This window comes from Pecten maximus, chromosome 12, assembly GCF_902652985.1.
Source record: "Pecten maximus chromosome 12, xPecMax1.1, whole genome shotgun sequence".
NCBI classification, from domain to species: domain Eukaryota; kingdom Metazoa; phylum Mollusca; class Bivalvia; order Pectinida; family Pectinidae; genus Pecten; species Pecten maximus.
The window spans coordinates 2,678,313-2,698,635 of NC_047026.1; the positions used below are offsets into that span (position 1 = coordinate 2,678,313).

At 32.8% G+C, this 20,323-nt stretch overlaps 1 protein-coding gene across 15 annotated transcripts in view; it reads left to right on the plus strand.

The window, feature by feature from the left end:
* The window catches only part of LOC117339496 (sperm flagellar protein 1-like), a 33,582-nt gene extending 24,480 nt beyond the window's left edge, over window positions 1-9,102 (plus strand). For 9 of the 15 annotated variants that reach the window (XM_033901115.1, XM_033901120.1, XM_033901116.1 and 6 more), the window contains 4 exons: window positions 221-269; window positions 2,114-2,152; window positions 5,386-5,533; window positions 6,499-9,102. In XM_033901115.1, coding sequence (XP_033757006.1) covers window positions 221-269; window positions 2,114-2,152; window positions 5,386-5,533; window positions 6,499-6,630 — 368 coding nt within the window. In that variant the 3' untranslated portion in view covers window positions 6,631-9,102. The remainder of the gene's footprint in view (window positions 1-220; window positions 270-2,113; window positions 2,153-5,385; window positions 5,534-6,498) is intronic. The other 6 variants (XM_033901118.1, XM_033901125.1, XM_033901127.1 and 3 more) reach the window with 1 other exon arrangement.
* The last annotated feature ends 11,221 nt before the right edge of the window (window positions 9,103-20,323 follow it).

Below are 20,323 nucleotides of genomic sequence, written 5' to 3' on the forward strand. Positions count from 1 at the left end.
GCTCTTTGATGACAATAAAATGTACGAAAAGTATACTTTTATTTTTTTTTTTTGTACTTGTGTACTTTTTTTGACTCAATTTCGAACCATGTAGAACCCTCGGTTCCAACTGCTTTTTAATCAAAATAGGATTCTATGTAGGAAATGTATTCCGAACAACTTATTTAAATTTTTTTCTGATTTTTTTTGTTTTTGTTTTAACATAAGTTATTTATTACAGAATCTCCTCAAAGAAAAGGTACACAACGTCGCAGAAGTCCAACAAGAGGGTGAGTGTTACATAACTTAAAAAATATATACTGTTACTATTATATACAGTTGAAATGCTTGTTTTAAATTGATTTGATGATGAATTATTATATAGGTCACATAAATGTCAATATACACTAGAAAGGTAAGTATTCTTGTCCCACTTTATACATTTTTTGCTGGTGATTGTTTGTTTTACAAGTGATTTTGTAATTTTGCAGTTTTGTACCATTAAACATGAGGAATATATATGATGTTACATGATTTTTATTACGAGTAATGTGGAAAAAACTAGACATAGATTTATCTGACAACTGTTTAGCTATCAAAATATTTCAATATGAGTGGATTATTTTAAGCTTCATCCTGTAGAAGATTAAACCCCACAAAAAAAGAAACAAGTCCAATTATTAACTGTTAATCAAATTGTATTGTTCGTGAAAGTGGTCCCTTAAGTAGCAATCAATTTTAGTTTTAATGGTCCAAGATGAATTTAATGTTAAGCAAAGACAGTTAATTACCCTTCCTTGTCTATCCAGTAGGTGGATTCCAATTCCATTTGACTTGTAAAACCCCTTTGGAATAACATGAGTTATCTCCCCTTGCCCCTGCAGGCCTTATAATGCAAAAATTAAAATAATGGCTGAAATATTGTATTTGCTGTAGATGTTGTCCTGTTTCTCTAAATGCAAATACATGGTATAATAGAAATACATTTATCCTAAACACATTGTACAATGCAGAGTTTATCAAATTGGGAAAATTTAAACTTATGTCAATCTTTTTTAGAGATAGTTGGGTGCATCTGTTGATGTGATTGAATTTGTTGAAATATTTCTTTTTTCAATTTTCACAAAATGTGCTTTCAAAATTGGTTTCAGTTTAAGAATGCATTGCTGTTGTGAATGCCCATGTTTAGAATCCACATACTTGAAGCAGTACAATTGGTGAACTTTTATTTCGGCATTGTATAATCTTTTTTTTTTTTATCTTACAGATCATATAATCTATATTGTCTATATTTATTTATTATGCTTGTTGACTATTTACTTTTATCTATTAACATAATGAATCCATGGTGAAATGGCAAATTATTGGGGTGGGATTTAGGGTAGGATTAACACTTACATGGTAGGGGTATTGAGTAGCTATAGAATAACAATAAGGAAGGGATATGGATAATCATTATTTCATTTTGTTTATTTTGACTTTTCATCAAGATCAACAATGTCAAATTGTGCTTTTATATGTGGACTGGATTTAATGTAGGTTTTTTTTCTGTCATAAACATACACTCCTTTCTAGTATAAGTTTAGAAATATTTTAATATGAACTAACAATCAAAAGAGAAAAGATTCAGTACGACAAGGAAAAATACTTTTAAACTTTATTAAATGGGATTGTATTCTTATTTTTTATTTGAATAATTGAAATATTATTTAATTCACTTTTAATTTTTATTTATTTTATTATTCAATTAATTTTATTATTTTTATTATTTTTCAATTATTTAAAAATATTTTTTATTTTTTCTTAATTTGATTTCAATTTCATTCTTTTTTTAAATTGATAGACATCCATATACAAAGTTAAATTAAGGATTATAAAAAAAACTAGACACCATTAATGCACCCTTGACATATGACTATATTTAGTAAAAATAAAGACAATTTGTAGACAATGAGTTTTCCTCCTTTTTTCAATTAAAGTTATAGCCATATTCACAACAAACACAATAAGCACCCCATTTTGTGGTTGATGGCAATAAAGAGAACGGAGAAAAAAGTTACCCCCAATACTCTTTAACTAGCTGTTTTCAATGGTATAACGATGTTTCTTTTCAACGCCACGTGCCTGTTTTCAGTGAATCCATAGATCTGATCACCAGTCAGAACCTTGGAAGGTAATCAATGATTTGAATTGTTGTGTATAGTGTTTCTTGGTCTGTCATCAGTGAGTGTTGGTCACTCATTGGCCAATCATAATCGTCAGTTGGTGTCACCTCTCCTCCTCAACCAATCATAATTGTCAATGGTTGTCGGTTTCTTTTAATCAACCAATCATGGTTATCAATGGTTGCCAGCTCTCATTGACCAATCAAATAATAGATTGTAACTTTGTTAGAAATGCTTGAAAATCTTGATCTAAATCCAAGATCTACGAGTTCAAACTTATGTAGCTTCAAATCTAAATTGATTATTAAAAGCATTTTGCTTCTGTAAAAAATACTATCTTTTTTTTAGAAAAAAAAATCAATAAGTTAAACAAAATGTTTATGTGTTAGTAATGAAATATATTCTGAAGTACGTTGAAGGAATGGTTCATCTTGATGGACAATGTTTTGGAGTGTATAATATGATTTGATGTTTTAATCACAATGTTGTTGGTCACTGTTTGTGAGTGTGGTAGTAGTCTTGGCCATCATGTTTGTTCTCTCTAACCTGAGGGTTTCCTTCATTCACACATTTGTGTCTTTGTCCCCTAACTCACACTTCCTCACGTTCTCTGTCATATACCAGGGTACCTATTGTTGTGGAGAACAGTAATGATACGGTGTCAAGTTGTAGAACTAAAGTAGACTTGTTATTAATCAATTATGTGAAGATTCTTATTGTTTTCACAATCTCTGCATATGAATCATTTCAAACCATTCCATTACTCATACAAGTGAAAAAAAAAGTTCAGAGTATTAAGTACTTTTTCCATTTGATGGAAACGAAAGTTTCCTGTGATTTGAGTAGTATATTACTTATCTCATCTCCGTGCTAGTTTCAGGTAGCAGTTTATTTGGATTCATCACTTCTGAATTTGAGCCTTTGTGATGAATATATCATAGCTTTAATGTCAACATGGTTTCTATGCCCACGCTATAAAATGGTGTCCTGTCCAGTCCCGCCCAGTCCCGTCCAGTCCGGTCCCATCCCAATGCAATATAAATAGTCAATCTTAGGAACTGCTGATGCAATCCACACCAAACTGTGTTTCGGGGTGTCATATTGCAGCGGAGGCATTTACGTTTTACAGACATTTTCTAGTTTTACTGCTCTTAGTTCGAGCTCAAGCAGATCGTTATAAATAATATAAAGTTAGGAAGAGAGTGGTATGATAACAAATTTTGGCATAACATTATTTAATTATTATTTTTTTGCACTTGCGATATTGTATCCATTATGCTATACGTGTACATGTTGTATGTGTGAAAAGCATGATTTCTGCTGCAGGTTGTACTGTACACATATTGCTTTTTATTGATCAGTATTTCTTAAGGTCATATTCTGTTCTGAAACATGTGACTACCTCGGATACTATACATTCCCAAACCAATTTTTTTTATGAATGCTCAAAACCTGGTAGACAAAGCAGAGAGACCATGGATACAGTATCTGGTTGTAAGGCAAAGCTGGGGTAATGGTATATATAAGGAGAATTGAGCGCTGATGCGTACAGAGATTTTGGGAAATAATGATATTATTTTTATTACCAGTTATCCATCTTCGGATGAATCGCATTCTGATGATGGCACACTATCTTTGTCACAGTGGTAAATTATTTTGGTTTGTTGTTTCTGAAAATAATCTTGATTTTAATAGCATGATGCTGCCATATATTTTCACCGAGATTTTGTGAAATACACGATCTCCCTAATCTTAAGAAGATGCATGAGTTGTAATATTTCTTTACATACTGTGTTGCACATTTCAGGGCTAGGCCGGATCACTGTTGTAGCTTTTAATTGTAGAAAATATTTGATATATCTCTCTACCAGATTAATAATTATAAAAAAAAACTTAAGACTGCTGCAATATTTTACATCACTACTAGAAATTTAAAAGAATAATCTCAAACTGCATGTGCCTGATATTTTCACAGATTACCGTAAATCCACTTGCATTAAACAACAGCTTCTTAAATAGTACACTGTCATCCATAAGAGTGTATAGTTTTTATAGATGGCAGTGTATTTACAAATATATTATTAACCTATAGAATCTTAATTATTATTTTCTTTGATTAATTGTACTTTTTTTTTTTTTTGAAAGAAAAAAATGAAACTGTATGTACAAATAATGGTTGGAAATAATGACTTCCCAAAATGTTGGTAAGCTCTTTTTTGCAAATATTATGTTCACCATACAGGAAGGATCCCTATTGAATACCACAATACATCCTTGCCAAGAAGATTATTGCCAGTTGAAACAATAGGAGTGTTGGGTCTCCTACCTGTAGTTATTTAAATGTACAAATGTATGCAAATTCTGCATGTTATATTTTGAGACTCGTTACTATATCATTACGTAACATTAGAATAGAATTTTAATTAATCATCAACATCAACACAAATAATTGTCATTTGCCCAGAACATCATCAACTGGCATGGATATTATTACTACTGTATTTGACTTATTCGCCAGTGCTTTGATTAAGTGCACATCCACCTTTTTGCGGAAAACGATGGTTGTGTTTGGTTAGTTTTTTAAAGCCGGTAAAAGACTGATCATCTCACAGATATGTAAATGCTGTCAATCTTCAGTCTTTAAGCAAAGACCATTCAGGAGAATGAAAAAAAAATCAGTTTTGTGTCAATCCCATTTGTAAGCACACAGGGTATTTATTAGGTTGAATTCAGTATAATAATATTCTAATCACATCTAATGATAGATATGCTTATACATGTATACAAAACATAATACTGTTGAAATTATCGGTATTTTGTTGTTGGTGGTGAAAAATAAGAATCACCCTTTTATTCCTAAAATTTCCATACATGAAATTTTGACAAATTGGAAGAAATTTCCGTTAATATCATTTATATACCTGGTATGTTTTATCAAATAAATATTTTCATTATAACAAATATTTGAGTTCATCAGCTGTAGAATATACAATACATTTATGTACATGAAACTGGAGAAAATTCATTTCACCTTGTAAGAAATGTTAATACTAGTATATTTCTGGATATTGTCATAAGTCGAAAATTGGTTAATCATTTTCTATATGTGAAAATGAGTTTATTTGTTTTAATTTTTTTCAGATTTAATATTTTGAATGGATATAAAATGATTATGTCTCCCTTGAGTTTCAAATTCAAGGCAACATTTTATAATAATTTTTTGACATGTATGTATGCGCAGGTCCGAGCCATTTGTGCCTCCTGAGAATACTTTGGGTGCTTCTCGTCCTGTAGTGCCTTATTTCAGTGGCCAACCGACTGAAGCAGTGTCCTTACTACAGTACCAGGGGAAATGTCAGGAGAGTTTAACAAAGGAAGAAACCATAGGGGTATTAGTCTAGCCTCATTCACACAGCTTATTGTATACCTATCCACCAATAAGTCGATTGTTTAGAGGAACAAGGACGTATCTCCATCATGGAGTGCTTAGAAGTAAAGGGCCGTATCTCAAATTTATCCATTTATCTAACTACGAGTGAGGTTTTCTTATATAATCTGTACATTTTATCAATTGAAATGGTCTAATTCTGTTAAAATACTGTGTGGTTTAAAAGAATTAGACATTTTCCATTGATATAAAGTACATATTCTATAAGAAAAGTTCAGTCGCCAACGCCATGTTGGAGATACGTCCTTGTTCCTCTAAACAATCTATTAGTGTCTGGTAAATTGGTAATAAGCCTACCCATGTTCCAGTCTGATTTGAATATAATAAAACATAATATATATCATCTTGATCATACTCCCCATTTTAGTTAGGGGGTATATGATAATCAGTGCCGTTGATTTATATGAGCCTCGGCTCTTTTTGGTTTTTATTTCCTACATACCAAAATCAAGTGGCAGACATCTGTGTTTAAAATTTGATTCCACATTATGCAATTGGCCAAGATTATTGTAGATTTACGATGTAGAGAAAGTTGCCTGTATACCACAATATCGAGACCCTTTTTCTGTCTGTAAACTTCACATTTACTTTAAAAAGAATAATGAACCTTTTGACTCCAGGGCCCAGTTGTTCAAAATGTGATTAGGCTAATCACGGTTTAACAACAAATTTTAAAATCCTGATAAAATAATTTCTAGTTAAACTAACTTGACAAAATTTCATAAAACTACAATACTCGTCAGTCTCTTCCTTACCTGTTTATTTCAAGGAATATACATGTATAGATTTTGAAGTAAAGGAGAAATAAGATTTTCACTAATCAAGTGATTAAGCTAATCACCTTTTGAATAACTGGGCCCTGGTTGTTAATGTACCCCGGTAATTTATTCATCTTTTTTTATACAGATTCTCGAGATTAAAATCCGCAAACTGGAGCACCTGTTGCACCTTAAGGATTTGAAAATTGAAGATCTTCAGGGCCAAATCAATCACCATCAACCCACCGTTAAGACGAAGAAGCCACAAAAGTTTCATTGAAATTGTGAACTTTCAACAAATGGTCTTCATTATCGCATTTTTCATGTGTGAAAATACATATATAATCAGAATGTCATCCTTAGAAAAATCAAATGTTTTACTGTCATAATACATATATATATGTATATATATATATGTATATATATATATATATATATTTATATATGTGTGTGTGTGTGTGTGTGTATACACATTGAATATTTTCCCAACAACATTTGTTTTCTTTCTTTATGTGAAATTAATCTTTAAAGACGTGAAGACTACATTTGTGAGGTGCACAGAACTAGAAAACAAATGTTGGACAGTCGTATTTGAATTGACAAATTTTAATATGTACAAACAAGATCATTAAAGAAGAGCAAACATTCAAGAAATGCAGGAAAAAAAACATCATTACTCTTAAATCTTAATATTTCCGAGAGCAAAAAGAAATTTTAAAATTTAAAAGAAATGGACCAGATATATTGATATAGGCAGCATTTTGAAAACGCATTATAAAGTTTGTTGTAGATGTGAATGTACGTTGGAAGCTTTAAACTTTTTCAAAATATTAATATAAATGGGATATCAACATTTTATTTCTAACCATCAAATCAAATTCTCAGTACCATAACCTTCATCTCTTTCGTAAGATTTCAATAACTTAACTTGTGTGATTTTGAAGCGCTAATTCAAGTAACATTTCAAATAATCATATTGTTGATTTGTTCATTTATATTCTGAAACTAATTGTGCCCATTATCAATCATAACTCAAAACAGATGTATATATTTTGTACAAGTAAATGTATCCAGTATCAGTATGATATTTAACAGAATTCTTGGTCTCTTGGTGAATTGGTCTCTGTAGCTTTTAGCTCATTTGTCACAGTGAGCGTATGGCGTTGTGCAGCGTCCGTCCCTGCAGCATCAACATTTCCTTTGAAACACATTCTCAATAACCAAGAGTTAAGGTACCCAGTTTAAATGAACGACATTGACCATCTTTCAAGGTCACAGGGGTCAGATGCGTTATTCGTTTTTTAATTGACTACCCTCTAGTTTACTATGAGACAAAGTTTTGGTCATGACATTAAGCCATTAATATGCTGGGATGACGGCTACAGAGTTATTTGAATCTATTACCCTAGCCTTGTCTTATATTTGAACGAAGTGGGAATCATCTTAACATTTGCATAAATAACCTTGATCAACTCAAAGATGCATTAAGCGCAGGTGAGCGATACAAACACATTGGGCCTCATGTTATATGACACGCATGCATTGTGCAAGCTCTGTGATTTTCTTTGGCTTGTATATTGAAGTGTTACCTGTGGCTTTTAGAGCAAATTGACCAAGTGTTCTCATATACATATCACTTTATATTTTGCATTTTTGGTGAGGTAATATTTTTAAATTTCAATCCTTTTGGGGATTTTTTTTTCTTTTCAAAAATAATTACAATCTGTACATAAATAACATCATCTCAGTAAGGAAATAATTGAACAGTTCGTGAATATTTTAATAACAAAGAGTGTCTAAGATTTTAAATTACGACCTCTAATGGTTCTTCCTTAACTCAGTGGTTGTATGATGTACGTAAGTTTTGAATTATCATCGGGAAAGAATCAACTGATGGATTGTATGTCACAGGTAATGTATATATCTGTCATTTGGCAATTATTCACAAGTATAAGTACAAAACATGTCAAAAATCAAGATCAGACTCATGAGATATGTTCGGTACTAAATCGAAGAAGATATCGATTTCAAGGTTTCAACAGTTTTGACAAGTTCTTATATCCTGTGTATCCAGTTGGCGTCTTAAGGACAGTAGAATATAGTTTTTTCACAGTGAACTATTTAGCAGATAATAATTTTCTTGTGTCGGAAATATATTCTTATTGTGGAGGTTTCCATTGTAACTGTGAGGATTTCCCATAGTGCCCATTTTTTTCTGTGATACTATTTGTCTACAAAAAAGACGTGTATCTATACATGTTTGTTTCATGTAATTTTTGAGTTTGTATTTACCAGGAACTAACGTTGGTTTGAATTTGATGTTTGTTTTCATATCAGAAAATTGCAATTATTTTTTGCGAATATTCATGCTTCCGTAAAGCAAATGCTTTTCCATTAAAATATGTTTATCAAAAAATATTATTTTCAATTATCTGTTACTAAACACTAAAATCTAAACGTGTTGTTTTGTATCTCAGATTTAAGATATTAGTAAAGAACATATTCTTATACAATTTTCTAATTATATTACGCTTTAAATTTTCATTTAATTAGATTTTTAAGTAAGACGGCGCATTATGCCCTTGATTTCTAGATATACAACAAATGTAGATATTTAGTTTTTTCCGTCCTCAATTTTAAGCTCAGACAATGATACTTTCAGTATTTGTTTTTAGAACTGGATAAGAATGTACAAATGTCCAGAATATTCATGTACCGTACTTGTAAATAAAAATATTACATTGGCACATCATTATTGTGTTAATTTGTGTACCACTCACAGCTCCGTATTTCTACTACTCGACTATATCTTCGTTATCAAATGACCAATGCGAGGGACACAACATAGAATTGAAGATTGTGTCAAATAAGACAGGACTTATTTGGGGGCATGTGCTTATTTGCGGATAAATACGGTAGATACTGGTAGACATGTAGGTCCATTTCTCAGGCATGATGTAGGATGGCGATTTTGGAATTGTGAAAACATTGAAACTTTTGGGTTGCTAAAACCGATTTTGATAGACGAATCAGCCAACTTCATGCAATAAATAGTATACCCGAATAATATCACACAAACATCTGTTTCGTTCAGATATTTTATTTGATAAAAATTTGCCCTGCAAAAAGCTATAGGTGTGTGTTATTTGAACAACAGAACATGAAAAATAGGTGACCATGTTGAGACAAAGTCTATAATTTTACTTTATGTATGACTACACAACATTTATACTCAAACTAGTAGTTTCTTACAATGCCATCTTTCATATTCAATCAGCATGCACAAATCAACATATTAATATTCAAGTTTGCCTTTAAAGAATAACAAGAATATCTACTTAACCATACACAACATTTTTCTGTGTCACAGAACTGACACCGTCTTTTGTTACCGTCATAGCTTCATCAGTTGTCATTTCACATACCTACATTCTTAGTGGCCCTGGTTCCATAATTCTTTCGTTTGTAGATATTATCTGCTTTTGATATGATTGTACTAATCAGAACACTCTTGTCATGTTTTCCTTATTTTATGCAAGAGCTGTACATGTATATGAAGCGCTGTCACTACTTAGATACATCCCATCAACTGTTTGCATCTTGTGTGTATATTTGCTTTAGTGTTCAACGATTTTCAAATCGAGCTTGTACACGTAATTCTGTGCGTAACGGTGGAAGCATGAGGTTTTGCATCCACAGTCATGTGCTGAAGATAGAGTGTACTTTCAAAGGATTTAAGGACGTACCTTGCCTTGACATATAGTCAGTGCATACATATCCACAATCACAAGCTACCAATATGGTAATAACATTAATCACATCAATATCATGTCAAGTTATATTCGTGTTATTTCAAAGAATTTCTCACATGTTGTATGATAAGCAGAATCTAACAATTGTAAACATCTTGGATAACAGTGATCGGATGAGTTCAAGAGGCCTTCATATGGCAATGAAAAGAATATTCAGACTGAATGTAGAGAATTGAGAGTCTTTGCAAATTTTAAAGATCATGCAGTGTGTCGACATGTGTCAATATCCCCCTAACTCCAGCAATCAATGGTTATTATCGAGGATCTTCAACAATATTCTGTTCACAACAGATTAACAAAATGATTGAAGAATTTTTCATTTTACAGAGCTTCTTGCATGGTGAAATGAAATAGTTAAGAAAAGGTTCCAAAGTACCACTGGAATGGAATGGAAATAAGTGTAAAGATTCTGTTTATCACATAACCAAGACATACAAACATACGCGAAAATAGTATATATGTCTGACGTGAAATCTAAAATGACGAAATTTTCACTCCATAGTTCTTTCTTTGGCAGTGTCATAGTGCATCACAATTAAGTCACGACGTCACAACTGATGAAGCACTAGTAACTAATCACATCTTAGTGTCATTACATGTGTGTAGGGTAGCTATGTGATCAAATGATATACCTGGTCTGAACTCACACTTGAACATTTCTCTAGCCACTTCTTTACCGACACAAACCGAAATCAAGCTAACATACATGTGACTGATTGTTCCAGGGACATTGAAAATATTCTGTGTGAGATATGTAAAGGATGATCCAAAAAACAACCAACTAAAGACGAATGTCAATCAAGACAATTCCCACAAACTGGTCATGTCGAGTGTTTCACAGACAATCTAAATATGCATTTGATATTTTAACCAGTTTTCAATAAGCTCTGTTAAAAAATCATTTTTAAAGCAGGTTATCACAAACCTATATCCAAGTTTTTGTCCCGGAGGAATTTACTGATAAACACTAGCCCTTCATACTGGGGAAACGGCAACTACTTCTTATTTATGTACAAATGCAAAATGTGAATTATTAAAAGTCTGTGTATGAACCGTCCATACTTATCAACGTGTTGCATGTGTGGCAACATAAATGCAAGCAGTTCGGTCAAAAAAGTGACATCTCAACAATAACGATGAGGAATAAAAAAAAAAAGTATATAAATTTAGATACATGTATATGGATTAATTTAAAAGTCTGTATGAATTTATGAGTAAACACGTGCAAGTACAATGTTTCCACGTGTTTCAGAAAATCGAGCAATTAGATATACTTCTAACAAAAGCATTATTTTCCAATTCTTGAACTGGAAAGCAATTTTGGACATATTTCTACGACTTCTGGGGATATTCCTTGAAAAATCAGGTATATTAAACTAATATTTCATTCTTCAGGGAAATTTTTTGTGTTATGTCGTTGACCAAGAGAATATCTAGTTAGAGCTTTTAGGTTATCCACACTTCTCATTATTTATATCATAAGATTTGTCACAAGAAGAAGCAGCATGAAATTTATTAACCAAGTTTATTCAGTTAAGTGCTCCCATACAGGGTTTCTCGGGAGAAACGGGTCGGTCTGTGTTGTCATGGTTCGTTGTGTCCTTTGGAAAGACACATGATCAGTATCCTAATTGTTCTGGATAGCATGCGACAGGCTAGGGAGATTTCGCCTCAAAATAACCCTGGCTGTTCATAGGGCGATAAACCCAGCAAACAAACAAACCAATACATGGAATAGTTATCTTACCAAGAACTATATTCAATAGACGGCTATACTGGAGACACTTGGTTAGCGTACAATATGATCGATATTGCCTTACACGTGGAAACATTATACATTATATATCATTTGAATTTTATACATATCTAATTATTATGCAAATTTTATCATGATATATTCTATACGAAAAGCTTAAAGGATAAAAAGTGAATTTAGCAAAATGAAAAAAGGCAAACAATTTCCAATCGGTTGAACCCCCTCGACCAGCAAGGAGCTCCAGATTTACTGTGTGGTGCTACAGACAGGTTGATGGTGTACCCATTCAAGATCAGCAAACAGAATTTCTGTATTAAGAGTGGTCTGTTTCTTTAAAGTCCAGCAAGAAAATGTGTATTCAAACACCAGCAAGAGTTATCTCTAATCAATGTCTACTAGAGAATCGTCCACCCAAAGTCCAGCAATGAGCTACAAATATTCTCTTTTGACAATGACCTGTTCATCCAAAGACCAGCAATGAATTGTCCGCTGAATATCCAGCAACGAAATCACTCATTAAATGACCAGCAATGAGTTACAGAAATTCTGTTTTGACAATGACCTGTCCATTAAAACCCAATGTCCAGCAAAGAATTGTCCATTTGAAGTACTGTGTGGAATCATTCACTCAATGACCAGCAATGAGCAAAGTCCAGCAAAGGAACCGTCCATTCAATGACCAGCAATGATTTACAGAATTCAGTAAGGACAGTGTTCTATTCAAAATCCAGAAAACAAATCTTCTACCCAAAGGCCAGCAATGGGAAAAGGACAGCAATGACCTGTCCATCAAAGATTAGTGTCCAAACTAAATACCACTGGAGGGAACTACAGAAATCCCTTGGTAACAGTGAGTAGGTACTCAATCTGTAAGGGGTGTACATTTTGAAGAGACATTTTAAAGTTCATTAAAGTGTTATACATATCAAATGTAGATTTATATAAAGATGCAGAAGATTAGGTTACATTACCTGTGAAGATACGAAGCTGTAAGCTAGCATGGGGTCCCCTATATACATTCCACTACTGAACAGTATCAGAAATACCAACCACAGAAATCTGCTGACATTGTAAAATACTTACATTTCTTGAAGCAAACTCATTACATGCTCATATTTGGAAATTTGAAAACACATGATCACGGTACTGTAATGAAATCAAAGACATTGATTTTAAAGAACTTCACGGTCAATGAATGTCCTACAATACATGTCAGAACATCAGGTGTGATTCTTTCTAAAATAATAAATAAAAAAGAGGCTCACATGGCCTGTATCACTCATCTGGATATTGCAGTGAATATGGCAAAGTTATTCTACTTTTCTTCAGAATTTGCTATATTTTCCCTACTTGGTCCTGCTCCCTAGGCCTCTGGGGGCCAGATCCACCATTTATATGAAATCCATTAATGTTCAGACCAAATACTTTCATTCCTATAGGAAAAGGACTATCTGAATAATTTTCTATAATATATATTTCTCCATTTGGCTTTGTCCCCTTTTCCTTGGTTCGCCTTTACCCAAGAATGCATTAGATCAAATTTGATCGAAATCCGAATCACTCTTGACAACTCATTATTACAAGCATTTTTTTTTCAGAAAATTACAGTGGGCCAACAGACGCCATAAGCTCTACGTCGTTTCAGTCCAGTTGTTCTAAACAAGAACTTTCTGAAATAAAAATATGGATAACAATTTTCCAGTCAAAATCGAAGATGGCCACTTCCTGGTCATACTGATTTCTTGATCCGACCCGAAACTGAATGGACACAACTAACGGTGACTTGTGACAGAGGGGAACCTACATATCATGTTTCAGAAATATCTTCCAGCACTAAAGAAAAAGTGATATCAAACTTTCATTTTCAAAGTAGAAGATGGCTGTCTGTGTTTGTTTTTCTGAACTTTACGAAAAGCAAATTTATGAGAGCACAACTAAGAACCAAGGGAAACTAGAAAAATATTCATTAAAGACTTCTGAAGAAAATATTGCAATAAGAATTGTTTAAGGATAGATAACTGACCACGGACGCTGATTAAAATTTTAAAAAGTTATACTGTACTTAAAAAATGATAATTTATACAGAATTCTTACGCATCAATTTCAATCATAAAAACTGCATATTATTTATCAATGTAACACCTTGTAAGGTTGAACCAATCCAAAACTAAAGTTGTAATGGTCGGACAAGCTTGATCTGATGTGAAAGACCCAATCATGTTCTCACATGAGAATTTTGAATTAAATTGCTTTTTTCTACAACTGCATTTAAACAATAATTTCGTATGTCATATATATGTATGTATATCGTAAGTATTCAAAAGGTAAATTATAACAGGCAGGTAAAAATTTGTACAATGACCAGTTACAGACAGATAAAGATGTCTATCGCACAGAAAAACATACACTAGACAATTATAAGTAAAACACCAATGTAGAATATATGATATGGATGATATTATGAAGGAAACAAAGTGTTACAATGTTATAAACAGTTTCTTGACTAGATAACAAGTCTACACCGTATCAGACTCAAACGCACACGAGACTGAGATTTTCAGGACATATTTGCAATCAAATATTTGAATCCTCTGCATTTCAACATGTTCTTCACATTCTTACACATGAAACTCTTCGCAAAAAGGATTCATACAAACAACACACACAAAACGTTACCAAGACTCCGACATATAGCAGGGGTCATAGTTCAATGCCTTTCGGTCGGAAATTGCTTCCTCCTGGAAAAACTTTCCTGTGTACTCTAAAAGGGGAAACAATTATACTTGTAGACAAATGAACTATTTACCGGTGTCCTTACGAGATGCTAATGTAACAGATGTTATCGTTTTTTTTCTAATTCCCCGATAGAACAGGGGATCTCTTGACTCGTAACTTAACTTTCACACTACCGAAAGGGCTAGACGTTCTCTAGTAAGTCAGTAGGAAGCCAATAGTATGTATCCGGGTTAAATACATTATACATACAAAACATTCTTAACTTTAACAAGATTCACACATACTAACACACAAATGTGTCATCAATAATCAAACATGTGTCATCAATAATCAAACAACAATGGCATTCACATCTTTGATGGAAGATCATCATCCATCAAATTATGTAACCCTTTCAATATTTCATCAAAGTTCATCAATTTATTAATCTTAGATTAAAACCTTTCCATCTTATGTCATTTTATGTCAATCTAAGATTTAAATTCATCAAACTAATATTGAAATCTATCATTTTCAGGTTAAAGCCCATCCATTTCAGGAAATATTATTCATGCATAATAGAATGAAATATATGAGGCATTATTTTATTATTCATTGACCATATTCTTGCAATAACTGTGAACAAACGTTATTGTTTAATGCCAAAACAGTAACCCTTTTGGTTAAATGTGGATCAATTGGTTGATATAGATCAAGGAATTGATTACAAACAATGTGAAACTGGGGAAAGGGCTCATCAGCTATACAGTTGGGACCTTATTTATGTCAACTTTCGAATATGCTAGTTATATCGTTCATTAGGCCAATTTCAACTTATGCTGAAAACTGGTACATCGACATAATAATATTATATGGTGTACACCAGGCTAAAGAAAACTCAGGAAATTCTATTGTCAACGCCATGCCAAAGTCGTGCAAGAACTAGCCAATCAAATTGATTCTACTTACGATTTCCTTAATCTTGCAGTTACCTCCCCCTACAATAGTCATATTTTCTAAATATCGGCTACAATTAGCAACCCCGATGTTTTGATGTCACAGTACATACTGGATTGAAAACGGAAGTAATATCATAGATGGCGTCATGGTGAAAAAGTCTCCATATATAAAGGTAAAAACACCCATTTTAATCTGGATTCTTATAAACAACATTAATATTCATTTTGAAATCCTTTTCTGATATAAAAAAAAAATAGTAAGTTACTTGAACTTTATATTAATTGTTTTCATATCAAGAAATCCACTTTTGATATCAAGAACTCAAATTCCAGGGGTGTACAATTCCACTAGCCCGATGCCCGGGGCTAGTAGTTCCAGGTCTGAGCCCCACTCGATTTGCACTCTTCTCAGAAGAGAATCCTTCTAAGAAGATCGCATTCCGTTATATGTAAATCGAGTAAACCGACAGAATATAACCCAAAACAAACAAGTTTTTAAGTTTTCTCAAACACTATGACACAAACATGTGGATGTATGTGTCATAAATCCTTCTCTAGTGAAACTCATCACTCGTATATGTAAAACATGGTCGCCGCCATGTTGAAAGATAAATCTTCCAGCTTCGAGACCGAAGAGGTAGAAAATCTTCCAGAAGCAGAAGAGCTACAAATCGAGTGACCGGAAGATATATTCTAGAAGGAGAAGAGTGCAAATCGAGTGGGGCTCGGGGCTAGCTGCTCCATGGCACTGACTAGCCCGTGGGCTAGGCCTAGTGGAAATTTCTTGTCATAAATCTGCATGAAAGTCCATTTGTTTCTATACCAAAATTTTCGTTATCAAATCTACATTAAAAGCCAGTTTGTTTCTGTATACAGTTCTGACAGTTATAAACTTAGTAACTGGTCAAGTTAATAAGATTTTACAACCACAGGTCCAACACACCACATTTCTCAAACGTAAATAATATCTTAATCTAGGTTTATCAAATGCTTAGGTATTGTCATTCGGGCAAGTACAAAACCCGGAATGCACTCAGGCGTGAAGAGATTTTTCATAATACTTTGTATTTATTAGGTCATATCTCATTAATTACAGAATGGATTTTTGTTCGGACACCAGCAGTAAAAGGGTTGATTTATCAGCTTTAAAATGATATAAGTTATATTTAACAGTATTAAAAATTAGAAGTGAAAGTGGTGGCCAGAATGAACGCAAATGAAATAAGAATGTCGATATTTACAACTGTTTTCGTTATAATAAATACCCATATCTCAAATGATGCTGAACAGATTTTTGTTCGGGAACCACCCAAAAACGGAGAATTTAGTACTCTTTCACATGGTATAAACTGTTTGAATACATTTTCGATATTACTTGCAAAAGTGGTGGCCGGAATGAATTGATGTGGTGTGAAAAATTGATAAAATAATCAAAGTTACATGTAAATTTCCATCTTTATTGGCCCATAACTCTCTTATTACTTAACCGATTTCTGTTCTGGACACACTTGATATAAAAAAAAATTGTGAATAAATAGTAAAAGAACACCTCATGAAATAGCACATTTCAACAATTTTAGATAAAAGGTTATTAAGTTTCCATAAATACTTCACAGACATGGGGTTATCGAAAACTTTCAAGTCACAGTCACCAAAACTCTTAGGCCATGATCAAGGCATCAGTACACAGTCAGGAACAAGTCTCAGGTTCTCCACAATCCACATTTTACAAGGTAGGATCAGCTTCTTCATAATAATGTAAAGCTACCTGGTATATATATGTAGGATAAGAATAAAGGCCAGATTCACTCCACATATCTACTATACCAATACTTGCACAAAGTCAATATATTTTTGGTAAGAATTAAATTACTGTGTAAAAAACACCATTAATTTAATCTGAATAACATTACATGCAATAATGTAATATTTTTTACATTAGTTTTAATAATGTTACATTACCTGTAAAAATGTAAAAAATATTCACATCACCTGTAATAATCTTATATTTATTACATTACCTATATGAATGTAATATTTTTACATTACCTGTAATAATGTAATATTTTTACATTAGTTTACTTGTAATAATGTAATATATTATTTACATCACTTGTAATAATGTAATATATTATTTACATTACTTGTAATAATGTAATATTTTTCACATTACCTGTAACCACAAGAGATAATTTATGATTATAACAGTGCTTTCTTGGAACCTCTACACAAATTCTAATGTCTGAATAAAAGCTTTAGTCTAGCAATGTATATAACATTGTATAAAATATTCACATATCTGTATATATCATCCTTTCAATCTTGTGACTTGCTGAAGCAACGAACACCAATCTAATCAATTTAATACCCAATATATAATTATGATATACAGAGATGTGTGTAACCATATTTTTGGTTCCGCTGTTTAATAAAAGGTTCTAAAACATTTTAAGTCCATCCTTCTCTATTGGCCTTTATCAGTACAGGTAGTTTTAGATATATATATAAAATAAAAAGCCAAACTCAGATCTGCTGTCTCCCTAGTACTTTCGCGGCTACATTCTGCCGCTCTTCAGGGGATTATAAAATATTCACATATCTGTATATATCATCCTTTCAATCCCCTGAAGAGCGGCAGAATGTAGCCGCGAAAGTACTAGGGAGACAGCAGATCTGAGTTTGGCTTTTTATTTTATTATTATTTACCGTCACATGGACATTTCAACTTTATTCTATATATATATATATATATATGTGCTATTGGGACAATTTCAGTCATGTTTGGTTAAATGCAAAAAGCAACATAAGCTTATATTTAATAGAAGCATACCTTCATTGAGAGATTACCTCAAACCTGGCCATGTTTCATTTGATTTAACACTTTCAACTATGTATTCGCTGCGGATAATTATTGACACATAGCGAATAGCTAAATGCCACATAGCTAACGCAAGAAATTAGTATAATAGGGCCAGTTTTCTTTCAAAGGAATGCCCAAGAAACTTGCTAAAAAACAAGGGCAGAATGGACAGACGGATGCATGGAATCATGTATAACAGTATACCCCCTAGTCTAGATCTTCCGGGGGACATAAAATACTGTTCTGTACAATAATCTGACAAGTTAACTTTTGATACAAAATACATTTTATAATAATTCTTGCAAAATTAAGAATAACTGATCTGTAGCTTGTACAGCAACTCATCATTAAATTTTTTTTTTCAAATGTGACGTGATACATAAATGTGCAGTGCAAGTTATATCAAATTTCTTCAGTTTAATTAAGATAAAATTGTTTTTTATAGCCACAGGTTTTACTCTTGACCCCTTTTTTCACATAATTCTACAGAAATATTCCATTATGTGAAAGACTGCTTACCTAGCTTGCAGTTTACGTACTTATCGTATAATTACAGTAACCTTACTCTTCTTCAAATCTTAGTAAGCACTTGCGGTTGATGTTTTTTTTTCCTTATAAGAATACATAATTCTGATACGGAAACATCCATCCACACTTTCAGGATATTCCAAACTCCCTTGAATTGTGGTATGAAATATGCATTGGATGTACTAGTGGTTTGATAACTGTATTTGAAGCAGCACAAAGCAGTTTTAATATCAAAATGTTAAATGCAAACATTAGAAGATTTTTATCAGATTATTATCAACTGACTTGTCAATTATCATGAAATGATGGTTCAGCTTTCCATGTGTATGGTAAATCGTCCTGCAGTGTACCTAGACTATACTGACCAGTGCTCGGACGGGACCAGTGCTCAAACACTTTGTTTATTTTTGCTTCTCCTTTCCTAAATCGTACTTTCCGTCCGTTCTTTCCACATGATTATTATGGGGTGTAACAGCACTTTCTTACCTCCGGTAGCGATAGCTCTAGATCTCTATCAAGGGCGATAATCCAAATTTGAGCAGACGGCAATGGTCATCATATAGTGTACAATCAAATATCATCAAACAAACATTGTTTCCGGAAAGGTTAGCATTCATGGAAAAATCTGTATTTTGAAAGAATTATAGCAAAATACATAATTTAAAAGAAAAGTAATGATTCAAATGTAGATCTGACACAGTTTTGAAAAAAATATCAAAATGACGGACGAAGACAGATTCTGGGTTAGGTGCTACAGGTGTGACAGCAGGTACCACTACGATTGTCTACCGTCACCTGTCCAAACAGAGGTTGACCTTAGCTTGATTGTCGACGAGTACCAATGGCTGTATAACAGATGTAGACAAGAGGAATAAGTTTTGACATTTCTAGCAAAAAATAATAGGTATGGACATCTTTACTCGTTAATGTTACTATGATCTGAATCGGAAGACATGCGCACTGGTTCAAAATGTCAGCTTCCGCTGTGTTCTGATCTATTTTTATCTCACGGGATGTTTGATAATCTGAAGAAAAAAAAATTTTTAAGAAAGGATGTATGTACATTACAATATAACCGACTTTACCACAAAAAAAACTGAAAACAAAAGTTTATAGGGGTGTTCGAGCACTGGTCTGTACTTACGTAAACACCCGCCATTGCACAGGTGTCCTGTGACCTGTTGCTAGAAATAAACCAACATGCAAAAGTCATGGTGATAGGCTTGAAATTACTAACGGTAAGTCTGTCCTGTATAATCACGACTAAACTTTAACTTTTCAATAGGTATTGTAAATAAAACAACAACAAACTGTGTTTTGTGTTCGATCACTGGTCGGATGAG